The sequence below is a fragment of the Rhinolophus sinicus genome, linkage group LG14 (genome assembly GCF_036562045.2).
Source record: "Rhinolophus sinicus isolate RSC01 linkage group LG14, ASM3656204v1, whole genome shotgun sequence".
NCBI classification, from domain to species: domain Eukaryota; kingdom Metazoa; phylum Chordata; class Mammalia; order Chiroptera; family Rhinolophidae; genus Rhinolophus; species Rhinolophus sinicus.
Window position 1 is genome coordinate 53,683,720 of NC_133763.1, and position 18,431 is coordinate 53,702,150.

The 18,431-nt window shown below is 59.7% G+C and overlaps 2 protein-coding genes and 1 long non-coding RNA gene across 8 annotated transcripts; 2 read left to right on the plus strand and 1 right to left on the minus strand.

Moving 5' to 3' along the window:
* Positions 1 to 457: 457 nt before the first annotated feature.
* FDPS (farnesyl diphosphate synthase) lies at positions 458 to 8,837 on the plus strand. 3 transcript variants are annotated; one of them, XM_074318880.1, is made up of 11 exons: positions 475 to 599; positions 1,408 to 1,620; positions 1,697 to 1,859; positions 2,938 to 3,078; positions 6,220 to 6,300; positions 6,419 to 6,541; positions 6,884 to 6,972; positions 7,060 to 7,132; positions 7,731 to 7,808; positions 7,887 to 8,021; positions 8,389 to 8,837. In XM_074318880.1, the coding sequence occupies exons 2-11, from the start codon at positions 1,427 to 1,429 to the stop codon at positions 8,587 to 8,589; spliced, it is 1,278 nt and encodes a 425-aa protein (XP_074174981.1). In that variant the 5' UTR covers positions 475 to 599; positions 1,408 to 1,426; the 3' UTR covers positions 8,590 to 8,837. The 3 variants fall into 3 exon arrangements, with proteins under 3 accessions (XP_074174982.1, XP_074174983.1, XP_074174981.1); XM_074318881.1 differs by lacking the exon at positions 1,408 to 1,620 and having other exon boundaries at positions 458 to 599; XM_074318882.1 differs by lacking the exon at positions 1,408 to 1,620 and having other exon boundaries at positions 464 to 599; positions 1,718 to 1,859.
* On the minus strand, positions 4,135 to 12,334 carry LOC109434674 (uncharacterized). Of its 2 annotated transcripts, XR_012491752.1 has the most exons (3): positions 12,215 to 12,334; positions 5,868 to 7,467; positions 4,135 to 4,482 (listed from the first exon to the last, which is right to left on the minus strand). It is a non-coding gene; the product is annotated as an uncharacterized LOC109434674 (long non-coding RNA). The 2 variants fall into 2 exon arrangements; XR_012491751.1 differs by lacking the exon at positions 4,135 to 4,482 and having other exon boundaries at positions 5,516 to 7,467.
* Positions 9,370 to 17,970, plus strand: RUSC1 (RUN and SH3 domain containing 1). 3 transcript variants are annotated; one of them, XM_074318862.1, is made up of 11 exons: positions 9,370 to 9,521; positions 10,166 to 11,618; positions 11,885 to 12,295; positions 13,282 to 13,380; positions 13,548 to 13,624; positions 13,732 to 13,906; positions 13,985 to 14,090; positions 14,276 to 14,322; positions 14,878 to 15,427; positions 15,967 to 16,095; positions 17,303 to 17,970. In XM_074318862.1, the coding sequence occupies exons 2-11, from the start codon at positions 10,253 to 10,255 to the stop codon at positions 17,469 to 17,471; spliced, it is 3,129 nt and encodes a 1,042-aa protein (XP_074174963.1). In that variant the 5' UTR covers positions 9,370 to 9,521; positions 10,166 to 10,252; the 3' UTR covers positions 17,472 to 17,970. The 3 variants fall into 3 exon arrangements, with proteins under 3 accessions (XP_074174963.1, XP_074174962.1, XP_019567390.2); XM_074318861.1 differs by having other exon boundaries at positions 9,377 to 9,529; XM_019711831.2 differs by lacking the exon at positions 11,885 to 12,295 and having other exon boundaries at positions 9,377 to 9,529.
* The last annotated feature ends 461 nt before the right edge of the window (positions 17,971 to 18,431 follow it).

Genomic DNA, 18,431 nt, shown 5'->3' on the forward strand with positions numbered 1-18,431 from the left:
GTGTAGGGGTGAGGCTTCTAATTTCTGCTCTGTCTTACTTTTCTCGAACCCTTAAAACACTTTATATACACTATCTCGTGGTATTATCCTAGTTTAACAGATGAGCAAAGCCAGTTTTAAGGAAGTTAACCGGGGAGTCAGAGAAGTTAAATGACTTGCCTGAGAACCAGTAAATGACAAACCTGGTCCTGCTGGGGTTGTAGTAACATTCAGGGGCACAGAAGCTGTACCAGAGCAGACGTCATTCGCAGCGGCTTCCAATCTCTGACTACGTTCCGCCCCCAGGCCCACTCCGGTCCTTGCTAGTCTTTTGGCCTTGGGCGCAGCCCTTCTATTGGTTGTTCGTTAAAAGGCCCCATGCTCTTACGAGGAGAAGCAGCCAATCAGCGTGGCTTGGTCCCACCCAGCCGGTCTACGCTAGATCGTGTCAGCGCGGTCCCTCGCGCAGCATGCCGGGAATTGTAGTCTAATGACGCATGTCCTCCAACAGTGAAAAAGGATCTTGAACTACTAGACCCAGGGAGCTGAGCTGAGCGCGGGCACAGCTTTTAGAACTAGTTCGCCAACCATCTGGACTGAGAACCGGCATCCGGGAGCAGGTGAGAGGGCTGAGGGCTGGGATGGGAGGCCGGGTACAGAGACTCGGCCTTACCTTTGTCGTCATACTTTGAGGCTCAGGCCCGGTGTGTTGTGTCGGACTTCCCCGGTTTTGGGGGCCTGTGGGCCCGATTGACTGAGCCTCTGGATGTGTGGAGACGCCCGAAGCCTGTCGTGCTTTCCTGGCACCCGCAATATGCCCAGACCTGGGTTGCTCTCCTGCTGCGACCCCTCCTCACTCGCCGTGTTGCTCGGGGGCCGTGTCCGCAGCCCCAGGGCTCCCCTTGGGGCTCGGGATGCTCAGTCTCAGAACCCAGGCCACATGGCCGTAGCACCAGGGGTGCTGGCTCCAATTCTTCTCTTCTTGGGGCATCTCAGCCTGGACCCCTCTCCCGCCTACCAGGCAGACCGGGGTTCCAGATTTGGCGCCGCCGCTGCCGACGTATTTTCCCACCTCCCAGAACCTCACTCCGATCTCTGAAATAGGGTGACTTCCTTCCCCTAGTCCTGAGGTTCTTCACTCTGGACCTTTCCAGCTGTGCCCCGGAACCTGGGGGAAGGAGCCGAGAGAGGAGTAATTTCAGAGGCTCCCTGGAGGAGGAGTTGACAGTTGAGGATAAAATTAGGTGGCATTGAGTCTCAGGCACTCAGTCCTACTTTTTGTTCCCTGCGGGTCCTTTCTGTTAATTCCCCGAAGAATTAGGGGAATTAATTCCAGAAGAGGGCGTGGCCAGGGCCCGGAAGTCAAAGGTCGGGGGGTGACCCGGGGAGCTGCCACCTTGTACCTGCCTTTGGTGCTTGCCCCTGCAGTGCTCGGTGCCTCCTCCCTATGCCACCCCCCATGATGCCCCTGTCCCGCTGGCTGAGATCTGTGGGGGTCTTCCTGCTGCCAGCCCCCAGCTGGGTGCCCCTGGAGAGGTGGCTGGGTCCCCTTCGGCGGCCCTCCCTGGTGTACAGGGGCTCAGTCCTGGGGGCCTGGCACAGTGGCCGCTGCTGGTGCCAAGCGTGGACAGAGGAGCCTCGGTGAGTGTAGTGGGTGCGAGGGGTCTTGGGGAGGCAGCGGCTGATCAGATTTCTGATTTGTCCCCCTTCTCCTCAGAGCACTTTACTCCTCCCTCAGAATGAATGGAGACCAGAAATTGGATGTTTATGGCCAAGCAAAGGAGAAGTTCCTCCAGCACTTCCCCCAGATTATCAAGGTGCTGACTGAAGATGATGTGAAATGTTCAGACGCGGACGACGCTATCGCCCGACTCCGGGAGGTGAGGGATGTGCAATCTGAGTGAACCTTCGCTCACTGTATGTGTGGGATCCAGCTGTGGTGTTGGGGGGACGTTGGACAGGCGTGGGGGCAGGCTTTTACCTGAGTGACTCCAGGTCAGCTGTGGAGGGGCCTGTGCCATCATTCCTGGCGGGTCATCCAAACTGCTTTGCATGGGCGGCCGCCCCTGGGCCTGAAGATCCTGAAGCTCTGAGTTTTTGATTTGGTGGAGAAAGGAAGTCATCAGGTGCTACGTCGGCAGGGACCAGGGATGAAGGCGGTCTGAGGGGCCTCAGTGAAGCGTGCGTGTACCGTCAGAAACCCCGCTCTGGGACAGGCACTGTTGCCGGGGTACTTACGTTGCCTAATACTTGGCTTCTTTTGGAGCGTCTACTAATTCTTTTTATAAATGCTGTCTCCTTTGCCTGAGGGGAACCAAGGAAAAGGAGGAGATTTGTCTACACTGGGATGGAGATTAAAAGGAGTCTTCCCAGTGAGTTAGATCAGATTGTCAGCAGAGCAGCATATGGCAAATGAGGGGCCCCAGCAGGAGATACCATGGGGGGAGTGGGGTTGGGTCCCCCAATCCGGGTCCCCTGCAAGCTCTCTCCTGACTAACTTTGGGGGCGGGGCTTGTCTTTAATGCAGTGAGGGAGGCTTTTCATTTGCAGAAAGGTTGAACTGTGGGTAGGAGAAAGTGGCTGGGAAAGGGGGTCTGGGTTGTGAGGTTAAGTCTGGGGGAGGTGAGGATGGGGCTGGCACCAGAGGACGACAGACCTGAGCATGCCAGCCACTCCCACAGCAGGAACACAGTGCTCCCAGACTCAATCCCTGCCCTGGGCTTGGGAGTGGATTTTCATGTTGCACTATTGTTTGCTGAGGACTACAATGAATTTACAGAGAGAGCCTGGGGCTGGGGACCTCCTCTAGCTGTGTTCCATGACTTGGGGGAAGTAACCAAGAGAGGAGCAATTCTGGAGGCTCCCTGGAGGAGGAGTTGCGGTTGGAAGTAGGAGAGGGAAGGACGAGACGCTGCTCTGTGGACACTGATGGCCTGTACCTCTGCCCTTGCCCCCCAGGTCCTGGAGTACAATGTCCTCGGAGGCAAGTACCAGCGGGGTTTGACGGTGCTGGTAACACTTCAGGCGCTGGTGGAGCCGAAAGAGCTGGATGCTGACAGCTTTCAGCGGGCCCTGACTGTGGGCTGGTGTGTGGAACTGGTGAGAGCGGTGGGGAAAGGGCCGGAGGAGAGCTTTCCTGGTGGGGGTGCCCTGGGTGGGAACAGGAGGGATGGGCCTGAAACTCGTTTCTGGGTTGTGTTTCTGTGCCTCTTGTGTGCTGCGGCTGAATTTACAGTGAATTACCTACGGGCTAACAGACACTCTTGCCAGTAGGTACATATTTCACCTGCAGGCTTCCTGCGGGCCAGGGCCTTGGAACTGGGCGTAGAGGTGTCACCTCTCCTCTGAGCAAAGGGACATAGTTCTTCCAGAAGATTATTCTAGAGCAGAGATGGGAAACAAGCAGCCCACTGAGTTGGTGGCCTGGCCTCAAGCTTTCATTAGTGACAGAGGCAGTGAGTCCTGGGAGGGTGCCATGCCCTGAAGCGTGGCAATGCGCCGCTCAGGATTTGGTGGATGATGGGTGGTACTGAGGTGCCTCGCCCAGGAAAGGCGCCACTGGCTCCGGAGGGAGCGGTGACGAGACCAGAGGGAGCAGCACGGTCCTGCTGGAGCTGGTAGAGCTGTCTGTCCCGTGGGTGTGGAAAATTCCAGACGGGCTTGTGACATGGGGTTGGAGAATGGGGATTTGCCTCCAAGGAGATAAAGGGACGGTGGCATCCCTGAGAGACAGGGCCCCGGGGGACAGAGGGTCCCTGTAGGAATCAGGAGGGGCTGAGATGCCCATAAACATGGAGGCGACAGGGGAAGAAGGAAGGAAGGGTGGAGGAGGAGCAGAGCTGCGCGGCCATGGAAAGGGAGACCTGGAGGGCCAGCAGCTCACCTGCAGAGTCAGTTGTCAACCCTGCCGGCACCTGGGTCACCTGGGAACCGTGTTTGTTTTAGGAAAACACGGCTGGAATGCTATCACATCTCCCAGGGGCCACTTCAGCTGTCCACCGTCGTTTTTCCTTGGGCGATTTTAGTTCTAATCTCTGCTTCTATTGTCTTTCTCCTTCTGCCTCATCTCCTTCCACCTCTTATTTTTTCTGTTTCAGCCTTTACCTCCTAAAAACACGGATATTTGCCTTATTTGCCTATATAACCACCGTCCCTTTATCACATCTGCCTTAGGCTGTGTGGACTGCTGCAACAAAATACCGGGGACTGGGTGGTTTGTAAACAACAGAAATTTGGTTCTCACAGTTCTGGAGGCTGGGACGTCCAAGGTCAAGGCACCAGCCTGGGGGGGTGAGGGCCGGCTTTCTGGTTCAGAGCTGGCACCTGCTCGCTGTGTCTTCTTGTGATGGGTGTGGCCAGGCAGCTCTGTGGGGTCTCTGTTTACAAAGACCGGAATCCCAGGCCCTGACGGGTTAGCTCAGTGGGTTAGAGTGTGGTGCTGGTAGCACCAAGGTTGCCGATTCGATCCCCACACGGGCCACTCCTTAAGTGAGCTGCACCCTCCTTAAAAAAAGAAAAAAAGACTCGAATGCCTTCACGAAGGTTCCATTGTCATGACCCGTCCCCTCCCCCAGGCCCCGCCTCCCAGTGCCATCATCCTGGATGGGCAGGATTCCAACATACGAATTTCGGGGGATCCATTCAGACCATAGCAACATCCAAAATGTTTAACACTGATACAATTTTATCTAATGTGTAGTCTGTATTTAAATATTCCTAATGCCCCCAAAATGTACATTACAGGTAGTTTCTTTTTTAACATCCAGGATCAAATCACGATGCAGTGTATTTGGTAGTTTTTCTTCCATCTTTAATCTAGAATAGTCCCTCCATCATAATTGGCCTTTTTTTTGAAGTCTAGGCCAGTAGTTTGGTAGAGTGGCTCGTAACCCAGTCTGGATTTGTCTATTTCCTCATGATAACAGTCAGGCTAACCATTTGGGACGGATGGGACACAGGTAGTGTGCTGTTTCCCAGTACCCCCTACTATGGCACATACCTGAGAAGACTTAGAACACGAAAACCCTAGAGAGTTCTCACTTAATTGATCGGGGGTGGGACCTGGGCACTGGTGTTTTTTTAAAGTTCCCCTAATAAATTGTGCAGTTGGGTCAGAATCACTGCTGGGGGACAGAGGAGATTGAGGGGGGCCGTAGCGTGGGGGCCCTTTGGAGAGAGTCGTGGTTGGGGGGTGCTGGTTGAAAGCATCGGTGGCTTCAGAGGGACCCTGTCACTCCAAACACGATGTAAATAAAGCACGTGCCCCCTGTGGGAAGCCCAGGCCCCACGTCAAGGGGCGGGAAGAGGTCGAGGTGCAGATGGAGCCTCCATCACCAAGCACTTGGCCTGGGACGATGGGCACGGCCCTTTTTCTTCACCTGAGCCCCTGGGCCATGTTAGGTGCCTCCTCTGAGCAGCACAGACCCACCAGAGCGCACACATCAGGACGGGGTGAAGATGTAAAAACCATGTCTTGAAAAGCTGTTTTAAGGAGCCAGAATCTATAGCCTGACAGCAAGAAGCACCGTGGGGAACGTGACGGCATTTCGTTTATTTATTGGCTGAGCATTTATGACACAGCCACTCTGGGACGAGCGCTGTGCCAGCTCTGGGAACTCCCCTGCCTCCAAGGAGCCCAGTCTAGTGGCGAAACCAGCACGTTCAGGGGCCTTCCCGGGGCTGGCGCTCGGAGTGGGAGAGCTTTCTGGGGTTCAGGAGGCTCAAGAGCCACGGCTGAAAGTCACCAGGAGTCACTCATGAGTTCAGTCCCATTAGACCTGCAACCCCAGGTGAGCTTCCTGAAGGGGGCTTTGCTCCTGGCCGTTGACGTGGGAACAGCCCTTTGTCTCAGAAGTCATGCAAAGTCAGGTTGTACGAAGAAATCTTACTGTAAGCATCATTGATGTTTTTGGCAAGAGTCCAGCAGGTGAAGCAGTTCCGTCGCCTCCCTGATGCCAGGGGCCATCTAAGGCTGCTTGTCTGGAGATGTCACAGGTCTGTCGTAGTCTCTTAGTCTGAAAACAGGTGTTTCAGTCTCATTTATAGTCGGGAAGTGTGAGCCCAAGAGGTCACATAACTGGCCGAAGTCCCACAGCCCAGAAGGAGCCCTCGGCCTCCCCACTCTGACCTTCCTTCCCTGCTTAGTGATTCTGGAGGACCAGCCGTGTGGCTGGTGGCCGGGACGGGGCAGTGTGACCAAGGGCCCCGAGGGCCGCACTCCACTCTTCCTTCTCTCCCTAGCTCCAAGCCTTCTTCTTAGTGTCAGACGACATCATGGATGCGTCCCTCACCCGACGGGGGAAGAGCTGCTGGTATCGGAAGGTAACGTGGCTCAGGAACAGGCCACAGGGAGGTGGGCACAGCCTGTCGAGGTGTCCAGTGACAGGCTCTTGGTCAGTCTGGGCTGAGCCTGCCTGCTTTCCTCCTCTCTGCCCGACAGCCAGGCATAGGTCTGGACGCCGTGAATGACGCGATTCTTCTGGAAGCATGTATCTACCGACTGCTGAAGTTTTACTGCCGGGAGCAGCCCTATTACCTGAACCTGATCGAGCTCTTCCTGCAGGTGGGGCTGCAGACCAGGGCGCCAGCCTGGCCACGCCGTAGCCTTGCCCCCTGCAGGCCAGCCGTCCTCTTCTAGCTGGGTTCAGGGTATAGGAGGCCGCGGCCTGCCCGGAAGAGGAAGACCGCAAGGGAGTTGGTGAGGGTGGGAGTGGTGGTGGCCACCGCAGGGTGCTCTCCCTGTGTGACTGGCGGGAGTGCTAACCGGCTGCATGTGTGAAGGAATATGGGCCTTGAGTTGGGGTGCACTCTCACTGTTGTCAGCTGCTGTGGGGTGTGGGCCCCAGGATTCCAGGGCTCCCCAGCCCTGGAGACAGCCCGGCTCATAGGCCATCCTCCTCCTTAGAGTTGCTATCAGACTGAGCTTGGACAGACTCTGGACCTGATCACGGCCCCCCAGGGCAATGTGGATCTCAGCAGATTCACTGAAAAGAGGTGAGGGACAGTGGGAACCGCACCTGCGCGGTGAGGGGGCTCCAGTGAGCCTTCCCCTTCTGAGGAGTCTGTGCTCCCCCGACTCAGGTACAAATCTATCGTCAAGTACAAGACAGCTTTCTACTCCTTCTACCTCCCTGTCGCTGCAGCCATGTACATGGTGAGTGCCCCACCCCTCGCTGCCCACTCAGGTGGGCGCCGAGCACGGAACTTCAGACAGTGGTGCCCCCACTGGTGGCGGTACCTTGAGCAAGTTGGGGATTCTCTGAGTCTGTTTCCTCAGCTGTAAGAGGATAGAATCCCCACCTCACAGGATTGTTGTAAAGGTTCCTTGAGGCATGTGGTATGAAAGTGGTCGGCCCATCACAGGGGAACAAGAAAGCCTCCATCTGCCTGTGGACAGGAGTCGGGAGGAGAGAATTCAGGCGGCATTCACGGGCGGCAGTGGTATTCATGGCCTTCCCTGCCCTTGCTTCTCCAAGTTTCCTTTTCATCCTGAAAGAAGTTGGAGGGAGCAAAGAGGTTAGGAAGAAGGATCAGTATGACCCAGGGACATCCTCGTGAAAGAAGACAGTCTGAGGGCACGCACAGCGGCTTAGTCCCTGCTATGATGTCTCGGAAGGCCTAGCTGAAAGTGGGTGGGGTAGAGGTTGGCGCATGAGGAGGCCGGGGTGTCTGAAAGGAGAGGGGAGAAGATTTGGGGGCTGCACAGGAAGGCGAAGGCAGCTCTGGTGACCCCTCGCCTCACCCCTCGCCAGGCAGGCATCGACGGGGAGAGGGAGCACAGCAGTGCCAAGAAGATCTTGCTGGAGATGGGCGAGTTCTTTCAGGTTCAGGTAAGAAGGCGCGGGGCACTGGCTCTCCTCCCCCCCTGCCCCGGAGCCTCTTCACCCCCTTTTCTGCTCCCTGCCCAGGATGACTACCTCGACCTCTTTGGGGACCCCAGTGTGACGGGCAAGATTGGCACTGACATCCAGGACAACAAATGCAGCTGGCTGGTGGTGCAGTGTCTGCTCCGGGCGTCCCCTGTGCAGCAGCAGATCCTGAGGGTACTGGAGGGAAGGCTGTGGGTCCCGAGCGGACGGGAAAGGCGATGGGCTCTGGTTCTCACCCATGGGACATTTGTCAGCATCAGCACTTCCATCTCGTCACAACTTGAGTGTGTGTGCACGTGCTACAGGCACCTAGTGACGGCGGGAGGGCAGCAATACAGCCAGGACACAGTGACCTGGCCCCAAATGTCAACAGTGCCTGGGTCCAGAGACCCTGGGGAGAGGAAGCGGAGGGCTGAGCACGGATGGGGCAGAGGACGTTCAGGATCGGAGACACTGACGTTGTGAATCGGAGGGGCGCGGTGGGGGCCTGGGGGTGCTGCGGGAAGGCTCAGCCCGTCTTCCTGCCCCCAACCCTCTGCAGGAGAATTACGGGCAGAAGGAGGCCGAGAAGGTGGCCCAGGTGAAGGCACTGTACGAGGAAATGGACCTGCCAGCCGTGTTCGCGCAGTATGAGCAGGACAGTTACAACCGCCTGGTGGCTCTCATCGAGCAGTGTGCCTCGCCCCTGCCCCCTGCCATCTTCCTGAGGCTAGCACAGAAGATCTACAAGCGGAAAAAGTGAACGGCTGCCAGCCGGGGAGCGGGCGCTCAATCAGCTAGTCAGTCTGCTGACCTTCCATAGGCTCTCGGGAACTGACATGTACTGACTCTAGTTTTAGCTCTGGCTAATTGATAGAAACAAGAGTTACGTTCCCACGACATGTTTCTGGTCAAAAAAAACCAAAACACCAAACTTCTAAATAAAGACCCAAGACACTTCTAGTATTAAACACTGAAATAAACGTGAGCTACACACTCATTTAAGAAAAATGACTAAAAGCAAGATTATTTTCCAACCTGCTTAATCCTGTTTGGGGTCGCGGGGGTGGTGGGAGCCGACCCTGGACAGGACACCCTCGCAAGGCTCGCTCACACCCATACCCACACCCATTCGGGACAATGTACACACCGATGCAGTGTCACCTAACTGCGCATCTTTGGGATGTGGGAGGAAACCGGAGTCCCCGGAAAAAACCCACAGACGGGGAGGACGTGCCAACTCCACACAGCGGACCCAGGCCGAACGGTTTTTTTCCTCAATGGCATAGGAAGCGAGGGTGGATGGACCGTGTCGTCCCAGGTCTCGCTACATTAACCTTGAGGCTCTTACTGCCTGTGCCAGCCAGGGGTGCAGCTCTGGCCAGTGGTTAGGGCGGGGGTGGGGGAGGGTGGCCGCACGGAAGCCAGGACTGCTGGCCTTGCCTTCCACATCCCTGAGGACATCCCCAGAACTGCTAGATGGGCCTGAGTGGGTGACACAAGCAAGACGTCAAGTGCTGGGGCTGGGTCAGAGCCACGCCCCGCCCATGCGTGAAGGGGCGCGGCTGCGCAGCGCGGTGGGTTGTCCTACTGCCCCTCCCCTCCGGTCTGTGCGGAGACCTGCGGGGACCAGGGACCAGCGGGTCCGGGGGAGCCAGAGGAGTCCAAGGCCGGAGCGGTTGCAGGAGGACCACGGTGAGGAGGTCGGCCTGGGGGTGTAAATGAATGGATCGGGAATGCGGGGTGGGGCAAGAGGGAGTCGTAAAAATGAATAGGGGTGGGGTGGTGGCTGGGTGATGGACAAGTGCGGAGAGAATGGACCGACACACGGGGGTTCCAGCAGGGTGTAGGCGCACCTCGCGGGTAGGCTGGAGCCCTGCGGGGTCTGTGCGGGCAGGTCTGACAAGCTGACTGCTGCTCGGTCCGTTCCCCCACGCCAAACCCTTTCCTGCGTTAAGCCCCGGACGCGCCTCCCGTCCGCCCAGCTTTTCAGAGCATCTGGGCGGGGCCTCCCTTGGCCGTTTCCTCTGGGAGTGATTGCGGCAGAGAGGACCCGGGGTCCATTCTGGGCCGCATCCTTTTTCAAGCCCCCACACTTCCACGGAGATCCAGAGCGCAGCCGCACTCTCTGATCCTCCCCGCCCCATTCCCGGGGGGTTACATTCGACTTCACCTGCAAACACTGCAGAGGAAACTAAAGGCCAGTGGATGGCCATTTGCATCTCATTTGAATATTTCCCAAAGCAGACTTCCCAGGCGAGCTCCAGCCGTCAGTCACCTCGGTGTCCTTCCCGCCTACGCGCCCTCACTGGCTGGGGTTCACCATCCCTGTCTTCTAGGTCTGCATCGGGCGGTTGCCAGGTAGGCGGATGTGAGAGGCCCGGTGTTCCTGATTCTCTAGAGGCCTCCCCGTCGCCGCCAGCACCATGCTGTCCCCTCAGAGGGCTTTGCTCTGCAACCTCAACCACATCCACCTCCAGCATGTGTCTCTGGGTCTTCATTTGTCTCGCCGTCCTGAGCTACGTGAGGGGCCCTTGAGCACATCCCCACCCCCAGGGGACACCGGGGGCAAGGAGAGGCGGGGTCCCTGCAGCGGGACCCTGGTGGACGCCAATTCCAACAGCCCAGCCGTGCCCTGCCGATGCTGCCAGGACCACGGGCCCGGCCTAGAAACCCGGCAGGACCCAGCACAGGAGGAAGAGGGGGCTGCCTCTCCCTCGGACCCGGGCTGCTCGTCTTCTCTCAGCTCCTGCTCAGATCTCAGCCCTGACGAGTCCCCCATCTCAGTCTACTCGCGGGACCTCCCTGGCGACCAAGATGTCCACCCGCAGCCTAGCATCATCCCCCTGGAGCAGGGCTCCCCACTGGCTTCCGCAGGCCCTGGCGCCTGCTCTCCCGACAGCTTCTGCTGTTCTCCTGATTCCTGCTCCGGGGCTTCCTCCGCACCCGGCCCTGGCCTGGACTCCAACTGCAACGCACTGACCACCGGCCAGGACCTCCCTTCTCCAGGGCTAGAGGAAGAGGATGAGGGTGAGGAGCAGGACCTCCCTACCGCTGAGCTCCCGGAGGTGGATGACGGGAAGATCGATGCTGGGAAAACCGAACCCAGTTGGAAAATCAACCCCATTTGGAAAATTGACACAGAGAAAACTGAAGCTGGCTGGCAAATCACCGACAACAATAACTCTGGTTGGAAAATCAATGCGAATATTAACTCTAGTTGGAAAACTGAACCTGGAAAATTCGACCCCGGATGGAAAACCAACGCAGGAATATCTGCTTCTGGCTTGAAAACAGATGCAGGGAAAATTGATGGGGGATGGAGAAGTGACGTCAACCAGGAGCCGGTGCCCCACCGGACAATCACGTCCTTCCACGAGCTGGCCCAGAAGCGCAAGCGGGGCCCGGGGCTGCCCCTCGTGCCACAGGCCAAGAAAGACCGCAGTGACTGGCTCATCGTCTTCTCGCCCGACACCGAGCAGCCCCCCACCGGGTCGCTGGGCGGCTCTCCGGCGCCTCCCCGGGAAGTCACCACCTTCAAGGAACTTCGGTCCCGAAGCCGGGCCCCGCCCCCGCCCCTCCCGCCCCGAGACCCCCCAGCTGGCTGGGCCTTGGTCCCGCCCCGGCCCCCACCCCCGCCCGTCCCTCCCCGGAGGAAGAAGAACCGACCCGGGCTGCAGCCCATAGCCGAGGGGCAGCCGGAGGAGGGGAGGGCGGTCAGCCCCGCGGCTGGCGAGGAGGCCCCGGCCGCGAAGGAGCCGGACGAGCCCGGCGCGCAGGCCGGCCTGGAGGGTAAGAGGCCGCCGGAGGAAGCCAGAGAAGGGCCGGGCTTCGGCCTCGCCCATGCCTCCAAAGCTTCCTCCCGTCTCCCCTCCATTCTGTGTTACCCATCCTCCCCGTCCCCTTACCAGGGAGCGCTCCGGGAAAGGGAAACCGGGGGGGTCGTTGGGTTACGGGACTAACTCTTTGCTCCCTCTTTCTCCCGCCCCTCCTTGCCTGGCTGCCGGTCCCGCTGCCCTCCTTCCCCTCCGCACCTGCCCCGCCAATCCCGCCTGCAGCCCGTCCCCTCCTGCTCCCTCGGCCCCTGGTTTTCCGGTTCTCGGCCGACGGGCGCCCCCTGTTGGAGGGTGGGGGCGCGGGCTCAGCTGGGTCTCTGCTCCTGGCGCCTCTGGCCGGCTGGCCCGGGGCCGGGCTGCGGCTGCTGGGGGCGCCGAGTCCCCCAGAGAAGCAGCTGCTGCCTGTCCGCCTGTCCCCAGTGGGAGCCTATTCGCCTCCGGCTCGGGGGGCCCTGCCCTGCCTGGCCAGCCCCGAACTGGCACTGCTGCTGTCCCCGCTGTTTCCCAGAAGTAGCACCTTCCCTGCCGCGGCTCCCCCATCCCGCCAGGTACCTGCCCCCACGCTGCCACCGCCACCTCGTCCGCCGAAGGCCCCTCGCCGGACCAGGAGCCCACCGCCTCCGCCCAGGCTACGTAAGACGGACACGGGCCGGCCCCGCAGGCCACGCCCCAGGCGGCCGCCCCACCCACTCCTAAGCCCCGCCCAGGCCGCTGCTTCAGTTTTTCCCCCGGGGTTACCCGGCTCGGCCCCGCCCTTTGACCCCGGGCCGATTCCTAGCAAGTTCATTGGTTCTGGGGAGTCTGGCCAGGTGCCTGTGTTGGGGGAAGGTTGCCCCTCTCCTTCGAGGCCCGGGCGTAGTGGAAGTGGGCTTGTGCAGCTTCCATACTGAGTTTAAGGGGGGTTCCAGCAAGTCCATTGTTAGGGACCTTGGGTCGCACAGTCTGTGGATTCCCTGACCAGTGCAGTTACGGCCTGGCGCCCACCTTGCTCGGGAAGCTCCCCGGGCGCCTTGGCCCAAGGGGTCCTGGTCACGCCTTCCCCGTGAGGCCAGCCCCACGTGGGCTGCGGAGACAGCCTCCGCCAAATGCTGGCGGAAGACCCGGGTTTCCCCTTCCCGGCGCCTTCCAGCCTCCCAGTCCTTGGGTCTCCTCTCCTTCCCTCTCTCCTCCCATTCCCGTCTGTCTGTCTTTCCATTGGTCGGGTCTCCCCACGTGCACCCTGGGTCTCCGCGGGCTGGACGAGGGCCTGGAGCGGGCGCAGGGTGCCCCTCCTTTCCGTCGGCCTGTCATCTGCCGCCCTACAGGCCCTAATCGGGCGGGCGGGCGGGCGGGAGGTGAGCGCGGCTGTCCCCGCGCCAGGACTTCCGGGATCGTGGAGGTGGGAGCGCGGCCCTAAGGGAATGGGAACGGGGAAGGGGCGGCGAGTGCAGGGATCTGAGCAGGATTTCACTCCGGGGACCCGGGTCGACCTGCCCCGTGCTCTACCCAGCCCTGCGTCCCCTCTCCCAAGACTCTTCAAGGGCGGGGGCGCTGTGGACTCGCTGGAGGTGACCTGTGCGGAAGCCTGGAGTCCTGGGGTAACCCTTGGTAAGTGTCATCGCGTTCTTCCCTTCCTCCAGTCCGTAGTTCCTGGTCTTTCGCCGGTGTCCCCGGGGCCCAGCGACTGTGGATGGCAGAAGCCCAGAGTGGGACTGGCCAGCTGCAGGAGCAGAAAAAAGGTAGGACCTCCTGCCTCTTGACCCCTGGCTTCAGAATCATCTGCCCTCACCTCCCTCGGCCCTCCTTTCTCATGGTCAGATGGCATGAACCGTCTCGCCAAGTCCCTTGGGTGTGCCCCGAGGGACAGGGGGCTTTGACACGTCTTCCTTCCCTGCCCGGCTCCCAGGTCTTCTGATAGCTGTGAGCGCCTCAGTGGATAAAATCATCTCGCACTTTGGGGCGGCCCGGAACTTGGTTCAAAAGGTGAACGCGGCTGTGGGAGGGTTTTGGGGAGTGAGGAGAGGAATGTAGCCCCGGGATGGGGGAGGCTGGCGGTATCTCTGGACCCACACCCACTGTGCTGCCTCCAGGCCCAGTTGGGGGACAGCCGGCTGAGCCCAGATGTGGGGCACCTGGTGCTGACCACCCTCTGTCCGGCCCTTCACGCCCTGGTGGCCGACGGGCTGAAGCCTTTCAAGAAGGACCTCATCACTGGGCAGCGCAGGAGCAGTCCCTGGAGCGTGGTGGAGGCATCGGTGAAGCCAGGTGAAGGGCGCGAGTGTGACGGCAGGGACAGCCACTGGGGCAGGGCTGGGGCCTGGCTGACAGCACCCGTGTCCCCAGGCTCCAGCACCCGGACCCTTGGAACCCTGTATAACCAGGTCAGCCGTCTGGCCCCGCTGACCAGCAGCCGGAGCCGCTTCCACGCCTTCATTCTGGGCCTTCTCAAGTGAGTGGCTGTCCTTCTGGCGCCCCTCCCACAGCCTGGAGACGGCAGGGGTACGGTGGGTGGGACACAGTAGTGGTGCCCCGTGTTCCCAGGGAAGGCCGCTCCTCTTCCAGTCTCATCTGCCGTTCTGCCCAGAGAGGGCTGGAGTCCTCCCCCCCTGAACCTGTTTCCTCCTTTCCCCCCAGCACTAAGCAGTTGGAGCTGTGGTTTTCCAGCCTCCAGGAAGATGCAGGTTAGAGGCTCAAATGGGAGAGGATGGGGTTGCTAGGCTACGAGGGAGGAGGGAACGGGATCCCTTCTGCCGGGCCCCACTGAGGCCAGAATGATCTTAATCCGCGTCTCAGATCTTCTTACTCTTCTGCTTCAAACTCAAGGAGTCTCGTAGCCCAGAGGGGGAAAGACCCAAGTCCTCACTGTAACCTCCAGGTCTCCGTTTTCTGGCCTCCGCCTCCTTCCCCTGCCCCAAGTCTGGGCCTGTCCCTGGTCCTGCCAGTCCTCCCTCCACCTAGAACAGGCCCCTCCTGCCCCCTCATTTCTTTCATTCATCCCTGGGGTTCTCCTTCACTGAGGCTCCACCCCCTTTCTGCTCCCATGACCCTCAAGGCCACTTCCAATCACTCAGTTTGTTGTCACCACTTGTTCCACGTGTGCCTCCCGCTCGGCCTTGGTTCTTCGTGGGTAGGGATGTGTCTGCGTGTCCCCACCATGTCCCTGTCCGCCCCAGTGCCCTGCACAGGCCTGGGTGGGCAGGCGCAGGGCGGGGCTGATGCTGGTGGCTCTCCCCCAGGCCTGCTGTCCCTCCTGTACCTGCCCACCGGATTCTTCGCCCTGGCCCGGGGCGGCTGCCCTTCGCTGTCCACAGAGCTGCTGCTGCTGCTGCAGCCATTGTCGGTGCTCACCTTCCACCTGGACCTGCTCTTTGAGCACCACCACCAGCTGCCCCCCGGCCCGCCGCCGGCCCCTGCTCCCCCGGGCGCGCCCCCAGCCCTGCAGCAGACTGTGCAAGCAATGCTGCACTGGGGGGGCCGGCTGGCCCAGAGCCTTCGTGGGGCTTCTGGGGCGACCCCTCCAGGCCCTTCAGCTCCCTCAAGTTCCCCCACGCCAGGCGGCTGGTGGGAGCAGCTGACCCAGGCCTCCCGGGTCTACGCTTCTGGGGGCTCCGAGGGCTTCTCCCTTCCCCGCTGGGGATCCAGGCGGCCCGGGACTGCGGCTGAGGGCACCCAGGAGAGAGCGCAGCCCGCGGAGGACGTGGCACCAGGCAGAGGCGTATGGCTGGGGAGACTGTTTGGAGCGCCTGGGGGCCCCACAGAATCGGCAGGTGGAGCTCTGAAGTCCAGGTAACGGGATTCTTGGCCCTTCCATGACCTCTTGACTCCCTCCCAGAGCCCCCAGCGATCCTACTGTGAAACTCCACAGGGGTCCTTCAGGTCGGAGGTTGGCAGTGTTTTCCTACCGCGATGAGCTAAAAATGGCTCCATTCTGAAGTGGTTACATTTGAATGGTTAAGTAGGTACCTAGGTGACGGCTGTCCATTTTGGCCCTCAGCCAAAAAAACCACTATGTGTCCCTTCGGGAGAAAGAAATGTGCCCAGCACTCTGCTCTGGGGTCTGACGCAGCTTCAGGCGCTGCAGGGAGCCTCTGGATCTCACAGGTTCCTTTGTGATTGCCGGTGTTGTAGACCTTTGTCGTCACCTCCCTAATCACCCTAAAGCCACCTGGGTCCCACAGCCGCTGCTCGCTGCTCGGCAGTGACCAACTCCTGACTTCTTCTGAGCCACGGTTAGGCCCCTCAGCCTTGTCCTTCCTCCAAAGCCCTGGGCTCTTGGGCTCTTTTTCTGGAGGTGGGGTGACCTGTGACCATGTCCTTTCCTCCAGGAGACCATCCAGCTGGCTGCCTCCCACAGTGAGTGTGTTGGCTCTGGTGAAGTGGGGGGCACCTCCCGAGACTTCCTGTTCTCCTGAGGAGCTCGAGACCTCAGCACCCAGCACGCTGCAGACCCACACGTAAGGAGGGTCCGGGTGTGCGTGTGGGAGCGTGCGCGCGTGCGCAGGGGAGGGCTGTGCCATCAGCAGTGCTTAGTTTGCATTCCATCTTTGCTGTCTCTTGGTGTGACAGTCATCTCTGAGCCTTCGTTTCTCTCTGTACCGAGGGTAATTTATGCCTTTGTTATGGCTGTTGTAAGACTAAGCACAATGTTAGAAAAGCATGTGGCCCGGGGCGTGGACGAGCATGTGCCCACATGCGTGCCCTCAAGGCTTGGGCTTCCCTTTAGTGGGGTGTCCTACTTTGGCACCAGGGGCTGCTCCTACTCTGGGGTCTGGCTTCCTTTGGTTTCTCCGTCCACGGAATTAGGCTTCTCGATTTATCTTTTATTTGGCAATACGTCCAAGCACTATGTGCCAAGCATTCTGCGAGGGGAGGGGTGCCCCAGCCTTCAGGAAGTGTGTGGTCCAGTGAAGTTACCAGTGAGGAAACCAGCCATGCAAATTCTGTGGTCAAGACTCTGGGAGAGGAAGGCTGAGTCCTTTGGGGCCGTGGAGACACGGCTTCTGAGTCCCCCAGGTTTGGGGACTCAGGGAAGGCCCAGTGATGGTGTGGGGTGTACATGTAGCAGAATGAACAGAATGTGAAAGCGGAGGCCAGGTGTGCTAAGGGGGTACTGGGGGTGCACAGCTGCTTGTGGCTGGAGGGGAGGCAGCTGGCAGTGGTGAGTGGGTGGCCAGAAGCTCCAGTGGGCAAGGTACGAGCCTGGACTTCACCGAGGCAGTGGGAGCCACTGGGGAGCTTAGCCTCGGAAGGACCACTGGCTGCTGTGTGCAGGGAGGGAGCCTGCAATTCAGGAAGAGCAGCTGGATCCTATGCAGGGGTTCAGAGGACAAGCAGGTGGCGACCGACTGGATTTGCTGGGAGCAGCTGGGTGGCAGGTGGCAAGTGCTGTCTGCCAGCACAGAGGGCACAGGCAGGAATGGTTTGCAGGCCGTCATGTAGTTTGCTCACGTTGAACTGAAGTCCGTAGACGTGTAAACCGTGTCAGGTAAGCAGCAGGCTGGAGCTCGGGAGCGCAGGGGCCCCGAGAATCGCCTGTGGGTAGATGGTCCCCTGAGCCCATCAGTGTTCCCCGAGCTGAACCGAAAGGGACGCGCCACACTGTGGGAGGCACAGCTGGCACCCAGCGCACTTCATCGCAGCCTCCCCCTCTGGCTCCCACAGGGCAGTCCGCACGCTCTGTGACCACTCGGCCGCAGGACCTGACCAGCTGAGCTTCCGGCGTGGGGAAGTACTGCGTGTCCTCGCCACGGTGGATGAGGACTGGCTGCGCTGCGGGCGGGATGGGGCGGAGGGGCTGGTGCCCGTGGGGTACACCTCGCTTGTTCTCTAGGCCCGGGACCCTCCGCTCCTGCGCCTGTCTCCCTCCTGTCACCCGGGAATGGAATGGCCTCTGCACACTAACCCGTGTAAACCGATCATCCCAGAAGCATTCTCCCGGGTGTCACCAAGTGACACTTGCCTCCCATATCCGTTTCTGCTGATATGTAAAATAAATCTGCCTCTTCCCGCCCGTGCCCTTCCAAGTATATCAGAGGAATTTCCCTCCATGCCATCTTGCCTCTTCCCCATCTGCATAAGGGAACGTCCCTTCCTCCCTGCACAGCGGCCGTCCAGCCCCCCTCCCTTCTTGGTGTGTAAGTGGACGCTGCCAGTACAGTGGACGCCTCTTCTTACAATGAAGGGCCAGCTGTGACCCCCCCATCCCATGTCGCCTAATGTATTTATTGTGTCCTCGTGTTGTATCAGGTGCTGAAGTCCAGACACCCCTGGTGGGTGTCCTGTGGTGGTCGGCCTCCTTCCTCCTGTCGCAATAAAGTGTGGGAGTTGAATGCGTGTGTGTCACTGTTGGTTTCCGGACAGGCTGTGGGGTAGAGGAGGGAGACCCCCTTATGGAAGCCCAGGTCAGTCCTTACTGTTCCCTGAGGGCTGACGTGCCCTGACGGTGCCTGACTCTCAGAGGTGCCCCTCCGTCTGTCCCGTGACTTGATTGCTTCGTTGTGACTGATATGGCAGGCGCCTGAGTAAATGCGGGACAGCGGGGAGACTTAGATCGCCCCTGAATTGTACTCCTCAGATCTGGGGTGATGGGGAGGATGAAAGGGTTGCAAGAAGTGACACATTGTTTTCCTACTTCACATCAGCATGGGGCGGTGACAGGATCTCAGAAGCACAATAACCTGACATCCATTACTGTTAGGAGTTAATGAGCCTCCTTTGCGTCTTGTGAAAGGGGAGTAGCTCAGGTACTCTGGGGTTCAGGATGGGCTGGATGTCACGATGGGCGAGAGGA

Coding starts and splice junctions, on each gene's coding strand:
- FDPS (XM_074318880.1), top strand. CDS start 1,427: ATGCCACCCCCCATGATGCCCCTGTCCCGCTGGCTGAGATCTGTGGGG. Junction 1,860..2,937: donor CTATCGCCCGACTCCGGGAG/GTGAGGGATGTG, acceptor CTTGCCCCCCAG/GTCCTGGAGTACAATGTCCT. Junction 8,022..8,388: donor TGCAGCAGCAGATCCTGAGG/GTACTGGAGGGA, acceptor AACCCTCTGCAG/GAGAATTACGGGCAGAAGGA.
- RUSC1 (XM_074318862.1), top strand. CDS start 10,253: ATGCTGTCCCCTCAGAGGGCTTTGCTCTGCAACCTCAACCACATCCAC. Junction 13,381..13,547: donor GCTGCAGGAGCAGAAAAAAG/GTAGGACCTCCT, acceptor CCCGGCTCCCAG/GTCTTCTGATAGCTGTGAGC. Junction 15,428..15,966: donor GGTGGAGCTCTGAAGTCCAG/GTAACGGGATTC, acceptor CCTTTCCTCCAG/GAGACCATCCAGCTGGCTGC.